Source organism: Zootermopsis nevadensis, unplaced genomic scaffold (genome assembly GCF_977971745.1).
Source record: "Zootermopsis nevadensis isolate Lab colony 2312 unplaced genomic scaffold, Znev_1.0 Znev_ptg000022l, whole genome shotgun sequence".
Classification (NCBI taxonomy): domain Eukaryota; kingdom Metazoa; phylum Arthropoda; class Insecta; order Blattodea; family Termopsidae; genus Zootermopsis; species Zootermopsis nevadensis.
This window is the reverse complement of record NW_028259154.1, coordinates 12,767,705-12,795,044: the sequence shown is the minus strand read 5'-3', so window position 1 is coordinate 12,795,044 and position 27,340 is coordinate 12,767,705. Positions and strand designations below refer to the sequence as shown.

The 27,340-nt window shown below is 34.0% G+C and overlaps 1 protein-coding gene across 3 annotated transcripts in view; it reads right to left on the bottom strand.

The window, feature by feature from the left end:
• Positions 1 to 27,340, bottom strand: part of LOC110832657 (lachesin) — a 509,136-nt gene that overhangs the window by 24,307 nt on the left and 457,489 nt on the right. For all 3 annotated transcript variants that reach the window (XM_087353324.1, XM_022069833.2, XM_022069832.2), the window contains one exon: positions 2,652 to 2,749. In XM_087353324.1, the coding sequence (XP_087209450.1) occupies positions 2,652 to 2,749 (98 nt within the window). The remainder of the gene's footprint in view (positions 1 to 2,651; positions 2,750 to 27,340) is intronic.

Sequence of the window (27,340 nt, the reverse complement as noted above, 5' to 3'; positions counted from 1 at the left end):
CGCTTTACGCAGGTAACGGGTTGGAATAAGCAACCCCGGACCGGCTATCCTAAAAGCGGTCATCCTATTTTTGTTCAGTTCATCAAGCAAAGTCGTCTTCAACATTCAGAATTGTTGCATAACTTAAGAATCAACGGGGTAGCTCAAACAGTAGTGAAAAAACTAGCAAGTACTACCTCCATGGGCTATTCAGAGAACGAATACGATAATTATAGAAACAAACATTTTTCCGAAATGTAAAAAAATAATTTCAATATTACACTTGCACGGTATCAGAACGTAGAACCACAAATAATAAGTAAAAGTGATATGATGGACTTCGTACGTCGTTTATAATATAATAATATTACAACGTTTCGGAAGCTAGATCTTGTTCCATCTTCAGGAAAAGGAAAATTAAAGAAACCCTAAATGTAGGGCTTCCCGGTTGAGATAGCAAAAGACCTCTTGTCTTAAAACGGAGGAAGATCTAATTTCCGAAAATTTTATTAAAATACAGGAGATGGACAAAGTTCAAAGACACCTCTTTTACAGATTATAATGCATCGTCGTCCAAAAACTTGAGACTTCAAAGTGCCGAAAATTTCAGTAGCAGGACAACGACCTAACATCTTCGACTGTCTTCGTCCTTGAATATAAATGTGTTAGTAGGGAAATGTAGGAACTTTCTGTGTCCGTTACAGACGAAAGTCTGTGACAGCCCTAGATATTTTATCAGAGCAGAGGAAGGCTAGGGGATTTCGTCGATGTACAAGTGCGGTGCGGAACCGATGAATCTTTCATCCGCGCTAAGAAGTTTTCCGGGTGCCACTGAATTAAACAGTAAGATTACCATTTCTCTCTCATCACTCTGAATCCATCCCCCCCCCCCCCACATTTCTTATTGTGTGAAATTCTAAGAAAGAACAATTAACTCAGTTTTTAATCGCACCTTTTTTAACTTTTCTCTCTTCCATCTTGAATTTACACAGAATTGGGGTTCTCTTTCTGTAGGTGTTAAATGGGTTATTCAAGTCATAAGGGAAGAACGAATTATGACGAAAGAAAGATTTAGTACTCTTTTATGCGAGGAAACAGAATTGGTGTCCTTAATATCTAGCAAGATAAAGTAAGATGTTATTAAAAACTCTCTCACATTCGCCAAAAATGTCTTTAATGGAAGAAACACAACGGAAAGAAAAATGACATCGTTTTAAAAAAAGAAAATTATATACAGAAAATCGCTGAAAAGTTGTATTGTGTTTCAAACTGGATTGTTGCAAAACGTGAAATAGAATTTCAGACCTGTCACTACCTTCCTATTTCTTTATTTTAAGAGAAAAATATTAAACTTAAGTTTGGAACAGTAGATTCTACGCCACGATGAGAGATGTAAGTTCTGAGACACGATTCTACTGAATATAAAGATCTAATTAAATGACTGACCCTCTCATTATGAGATTAAATTAATTTCCTTCGGTTTTAAGCTTCAGATTTCGCAATCCTTGTTGCTTTTAAAACGAGTCTTTTCTTAAATAATTGCAGATTCCACAAAACTTCTATTAAAAGCAAGACTTTATATTCTTCAACAATTTGTATTAAAAAAATAAAACTGTATCAGTTTTTAAAGAATATTCCGATATATTTCAGAATCTTTCTATATCTTTCTTCGTTCAATTCTATTTCCCTCGTCCTTTCTTTCTTTAACTCCTGTCTATTTTATTTATGGTGTGTTTTTGCGCTCAGACAGTATAATATAGAATGGATGACAAATCCGAACGATGTATTAGGTCTTCGATAATTCAGAACCCTTCTCTACCTTCTTTTATCCTAAGGCATATTCATTATTCCCTTTCCTTTCTTACTTTCATTTTTATTTCAAATCTAATTTATTTGCTGATTATTACAGAAATAATTGATTCAAGTCACCAACAGGACCACTTCACCTGCTACACACAATCATTGTTCATTAACTCACATAACCCAATTGTCTTCTCCAGGCTTCCAGCCCGCTTAAGTGATTTGTCTTTGAGTTACTACTCAACCGTAACGTCGTGGCGCTGACAACTAAGCCTTCCGCCCTCCTCGCACCTCTAACCTCAATCTTGTGGTCGAACGGAGATGTGGCACTAGTCCTTCCCGCAAGATTTTAAACCTTTATCTCGTATTCTTTGAAGAACTTGTGGAATAATGTAATCTATAAGCCTTTTCCGCTAACTGAAATTTTGAGTAAATGTTAGTTCCCACAAAGGTAGATAAACATTAATTTGAAAATTAAAGTGGTCCTAATGCTCAATAAGATAAAATATATTAAAATAAGTAAAGGTTTTGTGATCAGACGACCGATATCTACGAGATTACGTATATTTTTTTCGAACTTTGCAAAGTGCATACTGTTTCGTCGCATTTTATAAAAGAGGAACATTAGGCCACGAAGGCAAACTTTTTTTGTTTCAATGTATTTTTCCATTCCACGACTGTTAATAATATATTGATACTTATATTTGTAGTGTGGATGGTAATTACTTTAAAAGTTTTAAACATTCATACATACAGGCACACATAATGTAGGCACATATTTGTAAATTCTGAATTAAATTTCCACGTAATAATTACAATCTTATTTCACAGTTTCTTCCATCTTACTCTTATGTTACGTGTGGCGTACTGACCTCAGGGGCTGGTTCACCATGAACGATGCAAACCAGCTGGGCTTCGTAGCCCTCGCCTGTGTGAACCCAGCTTCGCTCCACTTCGATCTCTGGCGGATCTGAAACAAAAGAAAACCGCAAACAAATATGAAAATTTAAACATCTCGATAAATAATTAAACAGATGGAATTCACATATATAAATGATGCAGTTAGTTAGAATACAAAAAAACAAGACCAGATCTTACTATTAGAGGAAACTTGGGTAACAGAGAGTTAAATTAAAACACGAGAAACGGGTAATCACAGATTTTAAGAATGAAACCACTTCCTGAAATAAACTGATTCAAATTTGCCGCCTTTAATTTCGGTGCAAATGCTCCAAGGGCTTTTTTGGTAAAATGTAAATCGTGTCCTGTATTCTTTTTAATGTGAAAGCCGCCATGCCTACGGACGAAATTGAGCCGTCGACAAAGATCAAGAAATATGGTAGGCTAAGACATGACTATCTAACAGTCAAACTATTATTACAATTCAGAAAATCTCTAAACACGCTTTATTAATGTAAAAAAGTAAAATATAAAATAAGGAAAAATTAAGTTTCGAAATACATTAAAGAGATCTGTTCTGAAAATATACAACAGGAAATTTCAATTTAATGTACAAAATATACAGAAATGAAGCTTCTGTGATTTAAAATGGGATTTAATCAAAGATAAGCTAAAAGATTCGAATTAGCACTGACAAAAATTAAAACCGTGTTATGTTGAAATCAAATATAAGAAATATCTTTGGATTTGTACTGCTGACAAAATAATATATAATTTTCACGTGAAGATAAAACTTAAATGCTGAGTCAGTATTTGAAATAAAACAAAATTCCAATATCTTAAACTGAAACTAATTAAATTTTATGGTATCAGTAATGTCAACAAAGTACAAGATAAATTTGATGATCTCAAATCAGAGTTAAAAATATACTGTTGATTTAGGATTGCGAATTAGTAAACCAAACTTTGTCTTATATCAAAGGTAAACCATGTATGTTGAATACGCATTGCCATTGAAATCATAAGTCATGATGTCATTTCAAATGTAAAACAATTATGTTGAATTATAAAACCCAACAAAGCGAAATTTAAAAATGTTGTACCTACGTTCAATTAAGCGCCATAACACAAAGACGTTTTGAGAAGTGGAGTTGTAGCTCCACGTATTATTGACCTCTTCACTTTAAGGAGGTTAATAGTAGTACCGACACACTAAAATACATAATTTGACTGCAGTACAAAGTCTCTGAGTACGAGTTTCTTTATGTTTCAAACATTTCCCTACGTTCAACAGCATCACTAACGCGGCCATGTTGAATACGAAAACAGTCCTGTAAATAACAATGCTTTTCTTGCAACTTGAAAACTACATGGTACAAGCAACCTGTGGGGGGGGGGGGGGCCTTAGAGTCTGTCGCCATGGAAACCAGCTTCGCAAGAACACTACTGCCATGTTATATAATAGCAGGCTTTGGTTTGAAAGCCTAGACACAGTTCTTATTAGTGATATAGTCAAGTCATACTTAACTTTTACACAAAAGACGCAATGTTTTTGTTATCGATTGATTCTTGTGTTAGTTAACGACAACTTTTCTTCCGCTGCGTACGTTATGTATAATCGAGGCCTATTTCAAAATACTGTTTCACAATTTGTCTCAAGGTACTGAGGGAAATGTAGAAAACCTGTGAGGATATACAGTATCGAAATAAATGCTAGCCATTACACCATGACGTTCGCTTAGTGTCATAAATATTATTACTCTTATTATATTATTATTAAAACTAAGGTGTTTGATTTCTATACCATGTTTACATTAGCAACCGTATTTACTGAATCACTAAAACCTGCCTGAATAACTTATATATTTAGCATACAATATTTGTCTTAAATCGTACTTTGTATTTGTGACGACAGATGCTGACGTAAATCAAATACAATTTGTTGTAATGGAGGGATATTTACAATTTCCAAGGTACCTCAGGGCATTAAACGAAGATTCGACATGGAATTTATTTATGAACATGTATGAATTAAAATAAATAATATTGGTAATTTAAATTTACTTTCAGGGGATCATTAATTCTCTCCAGATTGTGAACTCAACATTATTAAATGTTATTTTAATTCTCAAAACAACAGTCAGAGCCGTTTAAAATCACATTCTTATTCATTCTGAAACTTTAAATTTAGCTAAGTATTGGCATTTTTCTCTCCCACACAGTTTCTCATATTTTAAAAATAGTATATTTAAGGATATTTTAGTACACATAAGAAACAAATCTGCTTAACATTGCAATATTAATCTTACTATCTTAAAGTGGTTAACTCTACCCTTAAGAGAGACAGTTTATGTTGGCTAAATCCTGTGGATGACGAAACGGAACTATCCTTGAAATATATTGCCAAATTTAAAAATAACGAACACACAGTCACCTAAATATAACCGGCCATAGTTTTATCGCGGAACCACAACTTATTTCAGAACCCTTAACACATTATTTTAGTTCTGTCATTAAATTTCCGTCCTGTCAAAAAAGGAGCCCCGCCCTAGATACAAGCCTAATACCTTCGAAATAAAATTCAGACGCGTTATAAAGTAAGAAAGAAAGAGGAAAAGAAAACGTGAAGAAAGTAAGAATCGAACAGTCCCCAATGACACTCTATCCTATTCTCCTTTTACTAATCTGATTGATATTATCATCTTTAATGTGACTTTTTATAAATTAAATTAATAACTCGTCAAATCGAGTAAGTCAGTAATGCCTTTATACTGAGTTTCAAATATTAACTTCATCTGACGGAAGGACTGAATGGATTAAAGACACAGAATTGCATATATTTCGTGATTCTGCACAAATTCGATGCAACTACAATATAGAAGTAGGAGATAGCTAACTTGTTGACAATAAGAAAGAACGGAGAAGTTTACCTCAAACAAGAAATAAAAATTGAGGAAGCGAGAAAAGTTTACATTGCTGGAGGCGGATTGTAGTATAACAAGAGAACGTTTGGAAATGCCTACATTATTTACCCAGAAAAATTACAAGTGGTACGTCGTTTCTCGCCTGTATCCGCGTTCCTTCGCGTTCCCTTCGTGACAATGCTACGTGGAGTATCGTAATGCCAACCGAAAGCGAGGTGGAAGAAGTCTAAGATAGCTCCAGGGCTATTCCTACTATCTGTCTATCTCGCCTCTTAAAGATCTGGCAGATTAATTCAGCAGCATCTGACTTGTATTCACCCGTGTTTAATCCTCTATTTACAATAAACTATGTACAGTGTCAACAAACCCGAATTATTTTCAGTTAATTTAATTAACTATGCTTTATTAATTACATTGATTAGCCTAATTAGCGTCAAAGATGTTTAATGACGCTTTCAGTAACTCAGAAGCATCGGATCAGGAAATGTAAGTAAATAGCTAACCGGAGAGGATGTGGAAGGAAGCGGTCGATGCCTAATTTTCTAGGAGAGACTGAGGAAAACCACGAACATCATATTACGATAGACGGTCTTCGGGCGGACATTTGAACCCGGAACCTCCCAAACACGAAACTGGATTATTAAACACTCGACCACGTCAGGTAGAAGTGATGTTTTGGTGATACAGGATTTGAGACTTTCGCGGCGAGTACAATCAATAAAACCTTCTCGGGCAAACAGCCGCGTTAACTGGTTACCGTAGTAAACCGACGTTTCGGGAACAAACTCTGTCGGTTTACTACGGTAACCAGTTAACGCTGCTGTTTGCCCGAGAAGATTTTATTGATGTTTTGATGATTTGGAAGGTAACTGTCATGGTCTATTTCAAAACACTCTGGATATAAACCAGAAGAGACTGTGGAAAAATATGAAAATTTCACTGAAGAAAGTGGGTAATGTGGTCGTGGTTCGAAATGCGTACCTCCTGAATAGGCCTACAAGTCTAGAGCTAAAATGTCTGACAGACAATCTCGGAATGAAGAAGAGGTATAGCACAGAACGGGACATGAGGATCTGGAAGGAAGCGGTTGATTCATTCTTCCTTCGTGCTATTCCGAATGTTGCCAGGGGAAACCAGTACCAAGAAAATTACCAGACAAAACTCTAAATCACTGTCGAGATTCGAACAGAATACCATTGAAATAGAAATGACAGGGACCAGTGGTGGGCTGTTGTTAACACGGAAAAGAACATCTGGTCTCTGATCTGAGACCTTTCACTGTGACCGACGTTTTCTGATTCTCGTAATTCTTTCTGCAATAATACCTTTAATAGGTGGCGATGTTCTACGTAGTTTCTGGTTCGTCATTTACAAATAATGTCGCCATTAAATGTATACAGTACAAATAAATTTGTTAAATTAATCAAGATTAATTTTATATGACGAAAGGCTTCCCTTGAGAGTTTACAGTCGTTAACTTAATCAAGAAATTAAATGCCACTTTAAAACCCGTGTTCATAAAAACTCGTCATGGTACAACCTTCAACCAGTTTTAACGAATTACACGGTGCTATACCTTATATCTTTAAGATAAATATCCTATTTTTGTCTAGGTCTCCCAAGTATGTGTCTTCCATTAAATTATTCAGATCAACATTTTGTATCAATCCTAAACTCTGACGATAATAACTAAGATTGCAATAATGACATAAATATATAGAATGGAAATGTTATTTTTGAACACGGTATGAAAAGTTAATATTTACTTCAGACTTGAAATATGCATGTCGCGTAATTAGCAGTTTGATTTCGAAATCTACTGAAATATGAATTTTCACATTTATAATTTTATCTGTGTGTACAGCACCACGTGACAAATCTATGATTTGTGGTGTATTATAGACGGAGGAGAGAACGCGTTAGGCATCGAATAATAAGAATGATTATTTGCTACACACACCCCGTATCAAGCGATCGCAAGTCGGGGAACGTGGGAATTGGTCCATTAACGTATGTTCTGAACTAGCTCTACTCTAAAACCCCTAAAGCTCTTGACTAGAAGCGCTCCATTAAAAGTGCAGGACACATCATTACCCAAACCTCAGGGTGTAGTGTGTTTCAAAACGTTTGTTTCAATTATCACAACGGTCTGAACATAACTTCAAAAGGGATTCTCATATTAACCTTAATATAACATTTATATAAACATACAAATTTCAAATGGTAGAAAAAATTCATACTTCTGAAAAGAGGACGTTTCAAAATACTTGTTTTAATTGCGTTGCATCGTTAAACATTTGTTTCGGAACAAGAGGGACGCGTAGCAAAGCACAGGAAACCATTTTAACAAATTGTTTCGGTTAATTACTTCTACGTAAGAAGACCAAGTTTAATATCAAGGCAGACATGAAAGAATAACATTACAATCTTAGAAAAATAAATTGTGCACATATGAACTGGAATGAGCCAAAGATGGCTGTCTTCTGAGTTGTTGCGCCGTGTAGTCTCATAGAAGTCTTTGCTGCCTTCATCATCAGGGCGCCTGTAAGCTTCTGCCAGACTACACGGCGCAACAACCCAGAAGACAGTCATCTTCAGACTCTACATGGAATGAGCTGGCTCATAGTGTGTTCCAATGACAAGGTTTTGTTAACATGAACATAAACCTTTGTATCTTAGAAATCGCAGAATTTGTCAGGCTGAATAACTATAAAATGTTGTAAAAAGAGTCTGTAGTGTCTACCTCGGATATGTATTCCCACGGAGGTCAGACACTAACTACTGCGTACTACAAATAAAGTAGGTACTGTATTTTCTGCCAGTCTGTATTACATGCATAAATGCCGACATTTTTGACGTAAATACGTCTATATTTTCGGGTCAGTGTCATTCGCAAAAAGGGGAACGAAAAAGTGAAACGAAAAAGTGTAACTGCATTGTTATGTTACCTTGGAAACGTCAATTGTTTACTCGGCATTATTGCTATCTAGCAAACGTCAATTGTTTACTTAGCATTGTTGTTACCTATAAAACATTTCATTACATTACCTTACCTTACCTTACATTACATTACCTTACCTTACATTACATTTCATTACATTACATTACTTTACATTCAGCTACCACAGACCCATCTTAAGCGTAACTAATTCAAATTAAATAAGCAATGTCTTAATCAAACTTTACTCAATTGTAAAGCGGGTATAAAGGAAATATTTAGAATAAAGCCAATATATAAACTTCCTTTCCGTATAGACGTATTTACGTCTAATTCTCCGGAACCGTGGTTCCACTATCACTTTTAAATGCGTGTAGCTGTACGTAAGACCGGTGCAAGTAGGACGCCCATGAGAACTGTTACATTCATGAACACTGCTTTCAGGGTCTCTGACATTAATAATCGAAAACAATTGAAGGTGTGAATAAGAGATCCAGTCAATTACGTACTAGAATTTGTTTCAGGAGGGGAAGGAAGCAACTCAAAATATTACAAGGCTTCATAACACAATATTTTTTTACGTATTATTCATTTGCCTCCTCTGAAATTTGTAAAGATATTTTCTTAAACTTTGTTTTAATAACAACAAATTTAAGCAAATAATTCGATGATGGAAGGGTATTTTTTAGAAATGTGCATATTTTTAAACTTTTCAAGTAATTCACATCTTGTAATGAACCCAAATATTCATTACTGTGTCCAGAAAATCCAATCATTTAACCCGATCTGAGTTACTATGTTCCTAGTTCATATTATCTCAGATATCCACTACAGTAGTTGGTCTACTCGACAAGTAACATAAAAATTATAAATATTAGATGAGAAGACAGGAAAACATAGCGGTAATTAGAACAAATATTTTAAATAATATAGACGTGTGTATTAAAGTAAAAAGTAAGGTTATGTATGAACAAAACAAAGTTATTACGCTTTATGCAAGATGCGAATATGTGTATATCATTAGTGTTACATGTAGGTGACACGCAGAACAGTAACTTGTAACAAAATGAAAGGAGTTTCAATGTAAAAATAACAACACTATGAGATATGTTGTTTATATTATGCTAAAATAAAAACATACTCAAGGGACAAGACAGATTTTTTTAAAGTTAAAATGTAGATGTCTAAACCATAATGACTTAGTTTTTCAGTTGTAATCTTTCCTGAATTTGTATAGGCTTATAACTGTTACACGGCCGTATCTCGGGTTCCACATCCTCGTTTCTTACAGCAAAGTGCATTACCAGCAAATGTTCTTATCATTAACGTATAAGCGGCTTTTACAGCCGCATTTCAATTCTTTACACCAGAAATGTATAAATGAAATTTCTTTGTAATGAAAATCACAAAATATTTTGTTCCTCAATAATTCCTTATACTTCAAAATTTCCACGAAACTATGACAAAAGCGATGCTACTTAACACATACACCAACTTGAATTACCCATCACTGAATTCGTATTAAAACAATGGTTGTTATTTGTTACGACAAAGTGTTTTTCAGTTCTTTTTCACTTTGCTTTCAGTCTAATGCTTTCCGTGGGCGGGTCACATCTTTAAGAAGCTTAGAGCTTAAAGCAAAGAACCACCCACTTTCAATACACTGCACTCAAGAGGGGGTTGGAAACAGGGCGAGAGTTCAATGTTACATCTACTGGGTGAATACAGTAAGCTCAGGAGTCCCTAGGGACATGCCTCCAAGCGCAGTCAAGGGAGTAAACAATATGGGCCTTATATACCAGTACAGAACCGAGAAGCAAGTACATGACAGTGGTTTAAAATAGAAGCACTATAGTGTACAGCACTGCAGCCTACGGTAGTGATAGCGAAGTTGAATGCGCCAATATTATATTCTCCAATTATATTTAAAAATCAGTAAATAGTTACTTAAAGTATAAATTTGCGGTATAGGATTATAGATTGCATTGCATAATAATAACAATTTACGATTTGAATAACACGTTTCTTTAATCGTGTTACAGAAATATAAGGTCTAATTTTCGGACGTTTGAAAATACAAGTTCTGATAGGCGTGAAATATTAAATATTGATACATAATTAAAATTAAATGATTAAAATTTTTAAATAATGTAAAATATTCATAATTTCGAAATATCAATACATAGCATGTAACTTCTTCACATACGTACATTGGATATACAGAAGATGTTAAATTCTTCTCATGAATAACCTTCTAATCCCATGATCATAATAAAAAGAACCAAAACACATCAAGCACATAAGTAATGGTATTAGACCAATCCATCAATCAAGTACCTGACAACCAAAGATAAAATAACCATTTATTTAAATGTCCAAGAGAATGGTTTACCAATTAACCAAGAATTTATTGAATAAGAGATTAACTGTAGCCTAAAAACAAGCAAAAAAGTACCACCTAATGAATCAACAGACAATCAAAGCAAGTGAGTCAACAACAAATAAAGCAAAAAATTCAATCAATAACTAGCTAATTATGTAACCAACAATCACGGAAACTAAACAACTTATCAACTTACGAAGAAACCAACCCATCTCACTAAGCGACAATCAACTTTACCAACCAAGAAAATAATTAAACAATAATAAAAAGTCATATTTTTAAAATATGTAACAAATCAGCTTACCAAGCAAATAATTTTGTAACCAATTACCCACTTAACAGCCTACTAAAAAACTCAACTACAAAACCACACAAACAATTAACTACCTATTTAAAATTAAGGAATTCAATTCAGCAATAAAACACATAACCAAGCAGCTACCATAATATCCGGCAAGTAATCGACCAAAATTGGAAACCAAGTAAGAATTCAGATAGCCCAAATAACCAAATAAATAATATATTTAATAAATTAATGTAGATGAAAAATCACGTTAAAATTACAGAGAAGATCTTTAATGTCAAAAAATATCTTTCTTCGTAAATTCCTTGTTTTATGGAAATTAAAATTTTACTACAAAAACCCACCAAAGGGACCTACGCATGTAATTCACATCAACACAGCACCGTAATTACTTTTGCCCACCTACGTGGTAAATCCATGGCAAAAAACTTTTACATACCTTTGTAATCCATGTTCTATCACATTTAACTAACATAACTATGTTTACTTTTCCTACATTAATGTACTCAGTACACTGTATGCTTTCCAGTTGCAGACAACTTTTCCTTCTTAACTACCCCTTAAGAAGCCAAGGATAGCCGCTGAAAATTTCTCTTAATTCCACCTTTTGCAGTGAACGATGGGAATATAACAGTCTGTCAAGTGGATACAGTGTATAAGTTTGTACGTATATTAAATTAGGAAGACGCTAATATCCTTATGCACCAAATTATGCGAACTGATAAACAAAATAATTATCATCTTTCTTATACTTAATTAATCGTAAGATGGAAATGCAATTAACCTTGTACAACCGCCTGATTTCGCTGAGCAGTTTCTCAGTACACTTTCACAGTTACTACTTGTCCGACCAGTAGTACCAACATAATACAAATAAAAGGGTGCGTTCTGTATACCTACATATTGTTAATTGAGAATGGGAAATTTCTGTTTATTCTATTTTATCGAATCGATTTCTCTTGGTCATATCTTTGATTTATGATCGAATACATTTTTAATATGTGCTGATTTTCATCTTCAGGCATATGGGATCCAGAATAAATGACTTTAAGTTTTACTGAAGTAATTCGGTATCTAATTCTTCAGTTGTGTGTACTTTTAAACATTCCTCTAAATCTGGCGATTGATGCCATGACGTATACGAAGCAAATATGATAAATTTAATGAAAAATATAAATTACTGTTTATATACTAAGAACAAATAACATATCATTTTTACTTTATTTTATTAGTATTGTGAGGTGTTTAGGCAATAATCCATGTGTTCAAATAACATAACATTTTAACTTTATTATGTTTGTAATGTGGGATGTTTTGATAGTAATCCGTTTGTTCAAAGACATACGTGCATTTGCATGATTATTATTTTCCGGAATTAATTCATAATATTTATTATTACTATTATTTTCTAACTTTTAATGTCTATCTAATGTAACGTTCCCTTGTCCAGATTCTTTACATGGCACTTTTACACATATGTAAACTGTTCTCGCGTTAAACATACTTATTATTTAATTTGTATTATTCACATCTGTCTATCTTCATTTCAATTCTAACTAATGCCAAAAACTAGTAAAAGTATTTAATTTAATTATTATTACAAGACATTTTCTTGGATAACAATATCTACAGACCTGATATTATAACTTCTGTTTTATAATCAGGAAGTCATGAATGCAAATATCGGCCGCATAAGTGGCTATTTTAACTTAGGTTTTTGTGGTTTCCTTCGATCTCTTCATGCAAATATCAGGGTAGTGCCTTAAATTAGACATTAATCGCTTCATTTCACATTCTTTAAATTTATTATTTACCAACTGTTATACCATTCGACGACAACCCAATACTTTGACAGCGTCGTAAAATTGGCCTATAATAAAAGAAATAAGATTATCTAATTATCTACACTGACGATTCTACATTAACATCTTTTATCATTCTCATGACGTAACAGCTGAAAATTAATCATTACATTCTTACAATGTTTATTTTATTTACTGTTCACTTCAAACAGAATATTAAACAAACTAAACCCCATTCTTCACTTTTGAAATCAAACTAAAGTTGGTTTACTTTCCATAATTCCATTCTTCCATCTTCTCTCTCTTAAAATGCTTACTGATACGATCCCTAGGGTACCTATGCACACAATGCCATCCGTTGATCTGTCCCTAGTGATTACAAACCAGAGTTGCCTGAAGCAATCCATCTACGCCATTGCCGCTTTTAAGTAAATTAAAAAAGCCGAGTATTGCAGACTTACATGTTCACAATATAATGACAAACATTGGATAATTCATATAGTCTTTCATATTGTCACGCAACGGAAACCCATTACGTGGCCAAACATTCGCAATTGTAATTCGTAAATAAAAATATTTTGAGAGATAGCTTGAGCTTTTATGAAAATAAACATAAAAATAAAGTGCATTTGCTTGTGTTTTCATTTATTATATTATTTTGTGTGGGAGATAAATCTGTGTTACGAGATTACGATGTTTATAAAAAAGAAATTTATAACTTGACGAATGGTCAGTACACGTTTTAAGCTACACATTTATTTCTTTAAAAACAATATTAAAGACACTTCCTAAGGCGGGACACAAATTTAAAATAGAACGGATCATTATAGAGAGCAAATGTTTAAATAAAGAATTCTCAATATGCAATCATCCGATGTTTTGTATGGAGAACGAAGAATTTTCTAAGATCTGCTCAATTAACCCCTGTGAAGAAAAGCATTTAACTGACATAAAGCATATTTAGTTAATATAATCTGTATGTAACAGTACCCGTCGCTATGAGCAATTGATCAGCTCCATGAAGAACGTCACGCATTACAACGCGTCTAAGTAATGAACATTTGGAGGGATGAATGTGAATCTCAGCAACGGAAATTAAACCAGATATTGAAAGATTACGCAAGCAAACTCAGTGTAATATGTTTTACCGATAACTGATTTTGTTAAAGAAAATTACTGACCTTAACCGATATATATTCTTGGACATTTTGCTTCGTCTGTTAATTTTTTTCAATATAACATTCTTCGGAATTTGTCTCTCCTGCCATTATTAGGGAGAAACCATAAAATCCAGTCAAATTCTCCGTCGCAAAGAAATTAATCTCAGTCCCCGCAGCCCGTAGAAGGTTCTCGGTTATTATTTCATAGACTAATACGCTAGAAACTAGTTCATATTAGTAACAACACTTTCAATCGAACATGGAACCTATTGAACAGCATGTTAGTACACTGATCATCATAAATACATGGATAAAATATCATATTACTCGCACAAAATGGTATCGAACTCGAGACACCTTGAATAATAATCTAGTACGCTAACCATCTGACAAACCGGACGGGCTTATTATATTAGTGTAAATGGATTGAATCGAACATAGCAAATTTGTTTCTTGTGTGTCACTTATCATTTAATTATGAGTTTAAATCTATCGTTAAGCAAGGAGAATAACCTCATATTATGATTAAAGTATATTTAATTTAAGCTGAAACTTCGTGACAGCTTGCCCTGTCAGTTTTATTCGTAATACCTCGCCTCTAGTTTTTACTCTGAGATTGTTCAGTTATATTACGAAGCTGTACAACTGCTGAGATTATGTACTACCGAATGTGATGCAGTGCGATTATTCCGAACGACAGATCAATTGGGAATGAGAATGGAAGCTCTCGTAACCTACGTGAACTTTAACAAGTTAATTAATAAAGTGGGTAACTAATTAAAATCCACCTCGATGTCCATAAAATGTAGTTGTTAAGCTGATCAAGAAACGTATCGCTATTATATAACCAGAATATTTTATTGCCACATTCAAGAAGCATACCATATGAACCTACGCTTAGGCCTAATTTAAAATTAACAATAAAATTAAACAATATACACAGTGAATGGGGGATTATAAGAGTTAACACTGAATATCTCTTCAGATATAACCTTCTTTGAACTGAAGAGGAATATGTTGACGTAAATTCGGCAACAGAACCAATTTCTTTCTTCCCTTTTCAATAGCAACGATAAGACATGTGCTTTGTGGTTTAGATGCACCCTGATTTCTCTTGGTACTGCTGATTCTATTGACTGAGTAAGGAACTGACAGCGCCCACAGGAGTTAAATTGAAATAGGAATAGTTTCTTAGGAGCTGAGAACAAGATATCTTTGTATCTCTTGAAACCCTGTGTTATTCTTGCCAGAGAGATTGTAAGATAATTTTTCAGAACTCCAATCACTTTTGTTATAATTTAAGTACCAACAATACGCACACGTTCATATCAATCTTTTCCCACATTTCAGAGAGTGTATGAAGCCAAACAGACTTTGTCTTATCGTTCACACACCAAATTAAGATACTAAATTACTGACAGATGGACAATGCCGATCAGATTGTGTAGTGAAAACAGTTGATGTTAGAAGGTTAGTGGTTCGAATCTAGACTAAACTTCACCGGTTGTAACTCAAGTTTGTAGATTCTAGTCCTTCCAGATAAATGATGGAAAACAGCCCACTTAAATCTTCAAATTCTTCATAATTTTCCTACATGTTTCCATGCTGTTTATCTACTGTATTTAAAATAGAGTCGTTAACAGCCAAGAATTAAATATGTGACTTGGTGTTTCCACAGTGGTGAAACTGTCGATGTTTGGCTTCTGGATTTTACCGCCATGTGGACTTATAGGTAGATATTTCGGAGGAACGTAGTGCCTCCATCTGCAGGAATGATAGCAGAGGCAGTTTACATCGCTTTACAACCCAGAAGCAAAACATCGACAATTGTCTAATCAAACTGTCAATATTATATAACCAAATATGTAAGCAATCAATTAAAAAGTTGACACTTTTATGACCGCCTACAAGAATTAGAGTTACAACCCAAAAGACCACAGTCAATTTATCTGTGGCTAAGGAGTCTGTCTCAAACCAGTTATATCCAATCACATAATGGTGTCTCCAACATCCATTAAAATTAAGAGAAATATTTAAATAAAATTATATGCATACAGAATCAATTAAAATGAAGAACATTTACAGCGAGAACTTCGTTACTCTCTTCACAAAGTGTACGTTATACAAAATGTTATTATGGAAAATAACAAATATACGTAGAACGTTGTGAAGGTGATAATTGGTAAGACGATAATGAAGATGAGAGGGTGATATATTTTAGTAATCTGAGATTTCAGGTTCTCACAGATTTTTGTCTCTGTTGTGAACAAAGAATCAGAAACTTACAAAGACGACAAGAAACAGCACATTTCAAAGATATGTATATTCATTACGTGGTGCTTGAATACTGATCATCAAAAAGACAAAAGCTTACAACCAATATGATGCAACTTCATTACAATGCAGCCTACAGCAGCATAATCGATTTTAGACTTTGTCACTCACTCACTAACCGTATTTATTTCACAGTGAAATAAAGAATGTTGGGATGAAGAGTAATCTGTGCCAGCCTGCAGAATATCAATTAGACCACACGTACTACAGACATGGCGGAGACGTTGCCGCTAGTGTAAGGGGACAGTCAGACACACTAAAAATGTAAGATTTCAGGTTTTCACAGTGGTGAGTATGAAGATTTCTGTCTTCTGGGTTGTTGCGCTGTGTAGTCTGGCCGATGTTAACCAACATTTCAGAGGTCATACTGCCTCCGTCATCATTCATCGCCCTGATGACGGAGGCAGTATGACCTCAGAAACGTTGGTAAACATCGGCCAGACTACACAGCGCAACATCCCAGAAGACAGAAATCTTCACACTGGAAATGATTTTAGAATATTTACATCACATTACAAAACTAAGTCACAAATGAGTAAAAACAACAAATAAACGTTCCATACGAATATTATTAGAAATAAAAATGGCATTAGCAAAATCTCGACTTTGGAGTTCTAGAGTTTAATCGCATAATAATATTATAATGGATCGTAATTAGAGTAATTATCATATAACTGGCATAGGAATTGGCATCCTCTGAAGAAGACAATGAGGATTCGGGTTACTTAAAAGGTAGAGAATTTATTTAATAGCGACACTTTATCACTTTTTAAAGAACAACATTACACAATCCATTTAGTTCCAAATATCATCAAAACTACGGTGAATAAAATGAACAGAATACGACTGATGAGCGGCAAGTATAAATACAAAGAGAATACCAAATCGGGCCCCGAAGCATTTGAACGAAGAGACCCGGAGAGGTCGTACATCTATCAATACAACTACAGCCAGACCCACTACACTTAACAACATGCCCTCAAAGGTGGAATTAGTGGGCATCATTTCAATGCCACATGCAAGCTTACAACTGTTCCTCTATATTTCTACAACATTATCTTTGCAGTTTAGTTGCCCTCACATATCAGGATCATCCGCCACAAATGCTTTCCATGAATTTTTAGCGTCTCTGTTATTTCTACATGCCCATCCTACCCTTTACTTCATACCTACCTCATACTACCTCATCAATAGCACATGGGAAGACATAAATTCTGTTATCATACCTCCGTGAAACATACGAAAATTGAGATACGTACGTAATTTTCCTTCTTAGTCAGTCATTTTTAGACTTTATTTTATAATACATTACTGACTTTAAAGCATAGCGGTAAGTTATAAGCACCTCCTAATTTAATTTTAATTCTTAATTTTGTTCACGGAATGTATGACTGATTTTCAAACCATTCTCAGAATAAAAAATGTTAACGATTTAATCTTTGTAATTGAAGTACAAAGTAAAATTTTAAAATTTTATTTATATAAATTTATTGTGTCAAAGAGTAGATACATTCGGCCATCTATCTGGCTAGAAAATGAATCCACGGCAAAGAATTCTGACGACACAAATCATAAAATAAAATAGCGTATATACACAAATGTCACAACAGAGAAACGAACAAACGACCACAGGAGATTTAAGCAGTTAAAGAAAACTCATGCATGTATGTAATATAACAGACTCTTCCTCTCTGTTTTGAGACAGATTTATCGCTTACTCATAAACTAAATTTGAAATCTGAGCTTAAACATAAAATTCCCTTTCCATTTAAAATGCGAATGAAAATGATGTCTTGTGCCCTGAACATCCATCAATCACACTTCCTGTGAATCCGGCCACCTGGGAAAACAGAATAAAATATTGAACTTACTGGTACAACTTCAACTCTACTTATTGCTTCCCGGCTCCTTCCGATTTGAAGGACGCTGTACTTACAACGCTCCGATGATATTTTATTTAAAGGGTTTCTCTATGTGCGCGACAGTGAATCTAAGAGGGTATATTATACATTTATACATACATATGAAGGTAAAAGAGTAGTAAGATATGGAACAAAATTTCATTAAGAATAAATACTGGGGACGTTTGGTGAATATTAAGAACATAACTTTATTTACTCATAGAAACGAATGTAAAAGGTAATATCTCGCCTGTACAGAACTTCTCATTACATGTACAGAAGTTTGAAGCTACTGGGAAAGATAGTTCGATCATACAAAATTTCTCTCACGTATTCGTATGCAGATTTTAGACAGGTGGGAAGTTGCATTACTTTTATTGATGACTCGGTAAAACGTGATCTTCTTTTAAGGTTCTTGTGTATATTGAGTTACAAACCGACAGAATCTATCCCAATTATTTGCGAATACAGAGCAGCCTTTAATTTTAATGTAGCATACTAAATTTCATCGCTTTGCAGTGATATATCACGAGGCAACGTTACAGACAGTTTCCACCTCATGCAAACTTTTAAAAGCAGCGCTTTACATTTAAACACAAAGAAAAATATTTTCTAAATTACGAATATAACTGTTTCACATATGAAATGGAGGCACGCAATTGAAAAGTAAAATAAGTTAGTGGCTTGGAAATAAGTCTTAGAGAGTTTGTATTTAAAATATCATTCAAACATGCCGCTACAGGAAAAGAACTTTAACAAATATCATGCATGCTACCTACTATATAATATCAGTGTTTTCCTCGAAGTCTGCGCCCACTTAAATATATCTGCTGTGAACGCAGACAAGCATACGAACATAAAACGTCCTTTTACATAGATTAGTACACATATGAATATTCCGTAAAGTAAAATTAGATTGTATATGCCTTTGCAGAAATACAACATTGCTCCAAGAGATAACAAATCAAATAAGTTTATAAAGTTTTATGGCACTTGGTGATAAAACATAAATCGCCATGTGGAGTAAGAAAACATACACATTTATAGTATAATGTACGTATTTATTTGTAGTCTGTTAACGTCGCTGGCGTCTCCCGTTTCAAATTCTTCGTTCTTCTAATCCATCCACTGTCCCGTTAACCTCTCTGGCAGTGCACCCTTCGCCCATCAGCTATCCGTCTAGCAACAACTCCAGCACTTCTTCGGGTCATCTGTTATGTTATTATTTCGACGCGTCCATACCATATTAATTGTCTCTTTCTCATGTCATGTAAAACACAACTGATAACCAAAATTCCTCTAATTATATAGTTCGGGATTTTATCTTTCCTGAATCCTATTACTTTTCGTCTAAAAATCCATTTATAATTTTTGTTTCCATTTCTCCAAAAAAATTAGAATAAAAATGTGTTTCAGTCTTCATTTATATCCAAATAAGATTTTACAATTACTTTATTAAGCAGACTATACATAAAAGCACACCACATTTATGAACATTTTAAGTACTTACATACGTACGCACATTCGAACATAAACATAATCACAAACACATAAACATAAAATTTCCCTTTGTTTTTTTAAATAAATAAAATGTGGCAACGTTACATTATGTATTACTAAACCAATAAGTATGTGTTATGTATCTACTTTGTACGATAAGAAGTTACAAGGGATTTTATTAAATACTATTTCCAAACATGCAACTTCTAGAAGAACAATAAACATTCTTCATACAATTGCTTTATTGCATTTGCCTGACAAAGATGTTCATAATTCTAAAACAGGTGCAATTCATATAAGGCTGAACCCACGAGCATTAAGACTATATAAAATCTGTTAAATATGGCAGACATAATTACGCTTTACGAACAGAAAATCGTAATTAAATAAGCCTGAAACATGTCTGTGCAAATTCCAGCGTGTGAGAACGTAGACACGTGCGAATATAGAACGTGCATATTTTGAAAATAAGCTCCGTATCACATTTCAGTTATACACCTATATAAAACCAGTTACCCGTACTCAATCACTCAACCATCCAATCAATCGATATCTTTTAGTATCGTTACACCAGGAATTTTATAAGGTTTTAGAACATGAAATAAGTACTGGAAGTTAATCAAGCCGCACATTTTAATAAATCTCTCGGATTTTCATAACTTCCAAAAGGGCGTAACGTGAAACTGTAAAATCTTTAAATTGCAGATAAAGTATTCTAATTTTAATGTGTCGTAATTAAGCGTTTGTTTAGTTGGTTTGCATATCAGTGCCACGGCTGTTAATAATCTGAATATCAATCAAACTGGTGGCTGTATTTGAATCAACTTTATTGTTAGTACGGTAGAGAACGGAAAAATATGTTAATTGTACATGTATTTGTAGGCCTTAATTTCTTTGTGCCCGAACTTCTGTCAACAGAACCAATCACCTTCTGTTTTTTAACACAGATACAATACAACACACCTCAGTTAAAAGTGTGGAAGGTACTGTGATCACATTTATAACAATTCTTTTAAATTCCTTACGAACTATATTCAACAGTGTTCGAATCTTGTCTGGGAAAGTATTTACCATCAAGGAAGCGTTTGGAATCTTATTTTGTATTTTCACGCTCATTGTAACAACAGGAATATAATTTTAAAGGTAATCCTGCTTCGATATCACGACTGTCAATTTATGATGCCATATAATCGCTACATCACTACTGCAATTATTACTGGAATTCTAATAATTTCCGACACTGATACATTGTCTAGGTTAGATTCTGTTCGTACATTATTACAAATATTGTTGTCAATGAATTTAAAGTTGTTAGTACACACATAATAAAAAGGCATACGAATATAATAAACATAAAATAAGGACTGAGAGATATGGAAGTTTTGGGTATCCTGATACAAGTGTTTACTATTTTTATCTAGTGCACCTGTTACGGGATAAGAAAGTGGAGTACGCCCCATTTTAATTTGGGCTTATTGAATATTTCAGAACCCTGCGAACAGACAGTTTAGGATCTGTACAAAGTAATTATTTTATATTTGTTTTATGTATTTTGTTATATCTATAAAGTACATTTTAGCAGCGAAAATAATTTATGGCAATTTGATAACAACTTTGAAAAGTAGAAAACTTTTTTCCGAAGTTATTCTGTCCATGAACAATTTTAAACAGTCTTGTAAGACTTGAGGTTCTCACAGCGGTGAGTATGAAGATTTCCGTCTTCTGGGTTGTTGCGCTGTGTAGTCTGGTCGATGTTTACCAACGTTTCAGAGGTCATACTGCCTCCGTCATCATCGCCCTGATGACGGAGGCAGTATGACCTCTGAAACGTTGGTTAATATCGACCAGACTACACAGCGCAACAACCCAGAAGACGGAAATCTTAAAGAGTCTTGTTCTGTCCCCAGGTTAAAACATTTTCCAATTCCTCATCAAACCAAGAACTTCACGTACTTTACTAAGTTATGTCTTAATCATTCATCACTTTCTATTGGTAGCAATGCCAACAATCAAGCATCAAACCAAGTTCCGTCACTTTTAATACTCTGTCATACAGTCAGAGGGGAATATTATGGACAGGCATATCTCCAGAACGTAATTGAGTAAGCATTGGAAATTGAAGAAACGTGGAATAAAGCAGAGAATGGAAGATAGTTTAAGTTACGTGGAATTAGTGATTCACAAAGTTATTGAATAATGTAATGTAAGTTACATTAAGGGGGTTACGACTATTTAGAAACATAACTCACACATGAGTTATAATTTTATAATACTGCTTCACTGACACAAGTTTTGCATTAACACATTAAATTGGAAGATACGAATATTGTGCAGAAAGCAGGTGATCTTGGCCTGTTTAAAATTACTATTCCTGAATTCGCCAAGAATATCTAAATAAAATCATAAAACGTCGATTTAAGTAGGAACATGTTAGAATATGGCCATACGAGAAACAGACGGAATGATAATATTAAAATATGTTTAATGGAAACATGTTTGTATCTAAACAGATCTATGACACAATGTGGTCAAGGAAATCGCTGAGTGTTATGGACAGCAATAATTCTTTAACTTACTAAAAAAATAAAATGCGATTTTAATCTCTGTTTTAGTAGTTTAATTCAGTTAAAACCTCCAATCATTATTTCCACAGTTTCTATACTTAATATCATCCTCACACCTACGCATGGCTCTCGTAAGTAATATTTGCGCTTAATGTTTTACAGATTAAGCTTTTCTACGCACTTTAAGCTTCCCACGTGTGTTACATATGCCGCCCATCCCATCACTTAATTTAATTACTCTAATACAAGTTTAGATATTAGCTGTCTTAATCTACATTGTATACTAATAGATGGTTAACGTACTTTCCCTCTTGTAAAAAATCTCTTATTGATAGTCTTTCGAAGCTCTCAAGAGATATATTCGAAATAATTTTTATTCTAATGAAATTAAGAAGCACACGTTTAAAATTCTTTAAACAGTTTAAATAGAATAATGAACATTTGATTTTCGAGTTACTATAAAGAGGTAAAAGCGAACCGTTCCCTTCTCTCAACATATCACGATAAGAATATGGGCAGATTTTTTAATGAACAAGCACATCCATTTCCAGTTATTATTCCCCAACCCTTCTTTGCTTCTGTTACCCTTATGAAACATTCATGAGGGGGTTGGAAAGATAAATGTACGACCCCTGTGATATGACGTGTCGAGTGGACTTTCCCCTGCGTTGAATTTGTCTCTAACTGCTGGATACTATTTAGCTTCAACCCCATCCAACATCCATCTACTCCTACAGGCGTATCTATAGAACATTAAATGGGTGGTATAGAGTTGAAAAATGTCAAACGTCAACATGATTGGCAGAGGTTATGTTGTTACCCCATATATAAAGTAAGCTTGGTACTGAGATATTTTCTGGTTGTACATTCAATTACGAATTGTTTTTTGGCATACAAAAGATTTTATTTCACGGATGGAAATAAAGTGTTCACATTTTATCGGCTATTAAAATAATTGAGAAATAATTGTTGGTCTCGGAGAATATAAATGTTAGAAACACTTCATAGTGTCAATAAAGGAATTAAGAAATATGTTTTAAGTCGGTTTGAAGGTTAATAACTATGGTGCGTTACATAGTGTAAAACAGTTCTTTCGCACTTTATCCTTACTCTAAGTATTATAAAGTTACAACGTTTCATATACTGAATTCTGCTTCCATCATCAGGGACGAAAGTAAAGAGAACATATATCTGTTGGACCCCTGGTGCTTTATTGTTGTTGCTGTCCGAATTTAAGACTAGCTCAGCCAGGAGGTCCAAAGATTTTTTCCTTCTTCTTCTTCTAGATGATGAAAGCAGAATCCAGATTCCGGAGCGTTTTCATTTTATAATAATCAGATTATGAATAAAGTCCTAAAGAACAATTTAACAATTCGTATGTCGTATAAAATTTGGTAGCCAGAAAACTTAGAATTTGCAAAGAAAAAATTTTCTCTTCGTCGAATGAAAGAGGTCTTTTCTGACTTCATGAAGCATAGCACTTCCTAAGAAGCTAATGCAGTCAGATATTAGTCGCGTATTTTCCCGTCTTTTATGGAACAAAATGTTCATTTCCGTTTAACAAAAGCCCGCCATTAGGCAAAACCCTGAACCAGATTAATCATGTATAAAACCTAACCTTTCATTTGTTTAAGATCTATTTTAATATTATCCACTCATCTATGATCATACTTCCAAAGTTGCATCTTCCCTACATTTTTTCGACTCTCATGCGTACTATTTGTCCTGCCCATCTCGTCCGCCTTGACTTGATCGCCCTAATAATGTGATGAATACAATTATTATCATCGTTATGCTGTTTTAATAAAATATTTTCGGGTTGAAAGCTATGTTCGTGTAAAAGTCACTGTGATAAAACTTGAGTGAAGGATCAAAAGTACCATCAATAACGCGCAGAAGTGGGTTACGTGTTAAATTACTGCGGATATTTCTTACAGCTTCCCTTTCTGACACTGTATTCTCCATCAGAGTGATATTTTTATTCCTGTCAGTCCATGAACCCAAAAGAGCTTTGCTATATTCAGACCATAAATATTAAAATGAGCAGAAAGGTACGTTAATACTTTTATATTATAACCACGTCACTGCCAAATTAAAAATGATATTCAATAATGATCTTTTTACGGAAGTCTTCTATAACAAAGTATTTTATAATACGCCTGCCTTATAGGGATATTATGGGGAGTCAGAACGTCCCTATAGGGCTACGGAAATATGCAGTGTATTTTTAATGATGGCTACGCTAAGAAGGGAAAAATCTATAAAACTTGTGAGTACATAATTATGACGACACCTGTACTTCTCGTCTTCGTTCCGACTGAAATTCGTGTAAGGAAATATTTCTATGATTCGTTTCCCACTAAGTATGTCTTTATATGAGATGAATGTTTATTAACATAACTTTTAAAATTCGCTTTGGAGTCATACAAATCAAGTGGAATTGAAGTCGATGGAATATTTCAGGTAAAGATCTGTTATGGTGTCATGATAAGTTTGTTCATCTATTAGACGAAAGATAAATACGACACCACAAATTAAAATGCAAAAATATACTAGAAACTGAACAGAAGATAGAAAGAAACGCTATGAAACTAAGTATTTATTCAAGTCTCATTAGCAGAATGCAAGAAATGTTATCATACAATGGCAAATTTGAAAATTTGAAGCTAAAGTTGCCCATTTGGTAAAGACAATAAAAACAGAAATTATATTCTTGATGCTGAGGAAGAGCATAGAATTTTAAAAAAAGCTTCCTAAAATTCATTTCAGAATCTTGTATTTTACTGTGACCTACCAAAAAATCTCACGAATATAAATTTCAACTATTTTTATAGGTACGTAGTCTGCCTAAGAAAAGAACATTGCTCTAGAACAAGTTTCTAATAAAACCTGCACCTAAAATTGATACAGTAACAAAAGACTGGGGAAATATGAAGAGCTTCAAAATTTTCAATTCAATTAATTTATTTAAGTGCTTGACAACGGCCAGATAAGGCCAATAACAGTCAAGCACTGTTTTAACATTCAATTTAACATTACCAGGGTGACGAATCCAAGGAGAATTAGATGAACAGGGTGTGTATCATGAAAACAAATTTTCGGTCGTAAAACTCAGGGAGAAGTGTCATTTTCGAGACATGCGTATATTCGAGTATAATATTAAAAAGTTGTCTGAGAAAAGCAAGGTACGGCTATTGTAAACCTGATTAATCTGACGGTAGGACGAAAGGTAATTTTTCGACACCTAAATAATTATCAAGTGTTGAAAACACTGTATAATCTGTACAAGCCTAATTTATGAATATAGGCAACGAATTATTAAACATAATGAGTAAAGAAATATACGCACACCTTAATAGTTCTGGAGAATTCAACAGAATTTGTCGTTTGATTGTTGACAATAACGCCACAGACGTCAGATTTGTCTACGTGGCTGGAGATTCCCCAGGTAACCTTCGGAACCAAGGAGCCACAGGATACCCGGCGACGTCACTGCGTACGGAGACGCTTTTACGTATTCATTTGAAGTGTCCGTTATAGCTGGCCGATTTTAATTAAAATGAAACGCGTTGATAAATTTTAGAACATATCCCCCATATAAAATTACACGAAAAAGTTTTATTATCCTGGATTTAATATATAATGACAGAGAAACGCGAAAAGACGCAGATAGGAAGAAGTGAAGAAGGACCATTTTCTATACTTGCGCCGAAGAACGAAATAAATTATTCAAGGCCATGCAAGAGGTCCCACGTACGAATTTCTGGACGTATGATATTATTCAATTTTCAATATTTTCCAATAAATTATATAAATGTTGTACAGTGTTTTTGGTTAGTATAAATATGATTGTTCTGAAAGTTTTCATATTGATGATTGATAATGCCTGAACAACAAGGTTACAAAGTAGGGAAATATTCGATTTTTTCAAGCAGAATTAAAATCGTCTCGGGACATGAACACTGCGCTGGTGGCACCCACACAGATCCAATCTGTCTCCATATATCAGGAAAGCGAAACGACCATTATTATATGTGTACTATGTTCTAGTTTATCTGACCATATCACGGTCGTAATATTGAGGTTATATAGATTACACACGAAAGACGCGTAGCGGCCATATTTGTGACAGGAAATGTTTTTTTTAAATTGAAATTAATCACATTTTTAACAGCACTGAAAAACACTACGCTTTCGGGATCACATATGTGCAAGTGTTATCAGTGGTAATGTATGCGGTAGGCTGTTAGTAATCAAATATTCATTATCTTTTTAGTTAAAAAGTTTTAGTCGTTAAATTAATGTTTCGTAGACCGTTGCAATCAAATATTTAAAAAATCCCTTGTAGACGAAGAATATACTCGTATTACGTTTTGAAGAATTTTCAAACATGTATACAACAGCTTTTGAAGTTTGTGGTAAAGTGCAGTGTATAATGGACGGTCAATATATATATATATATATATATATATATATATATATATATATATATCCTAATGAGAGGGTTAGGGCGGGTGTAACAAATTCTTTCGCAGTACCGAGAAGGTAATTCTTTATGACAAAAATAATCATTGTTTTATTTTTTCATGAAAGGTGACCAACTCTTATATCACCATAGTTCATGTTACAGTGATCAATACGTTCTATCTGGTAGACAAAGTCGGGACATACAACAGAATTGTTTTAAAGGTTTATAATTAAAATGGACGGAGAACTCTTAGAGGGAAGCCAGACAGCTCTGTCAGTAAAGTGAATGGCTTTAAGAAATAGGAAGGATTTTTCTTTCAGTCGCCAAAATCATAACTGTTACGAAACTCAACCAACCTTCTATTAAACAAATAAAAGGGTTTT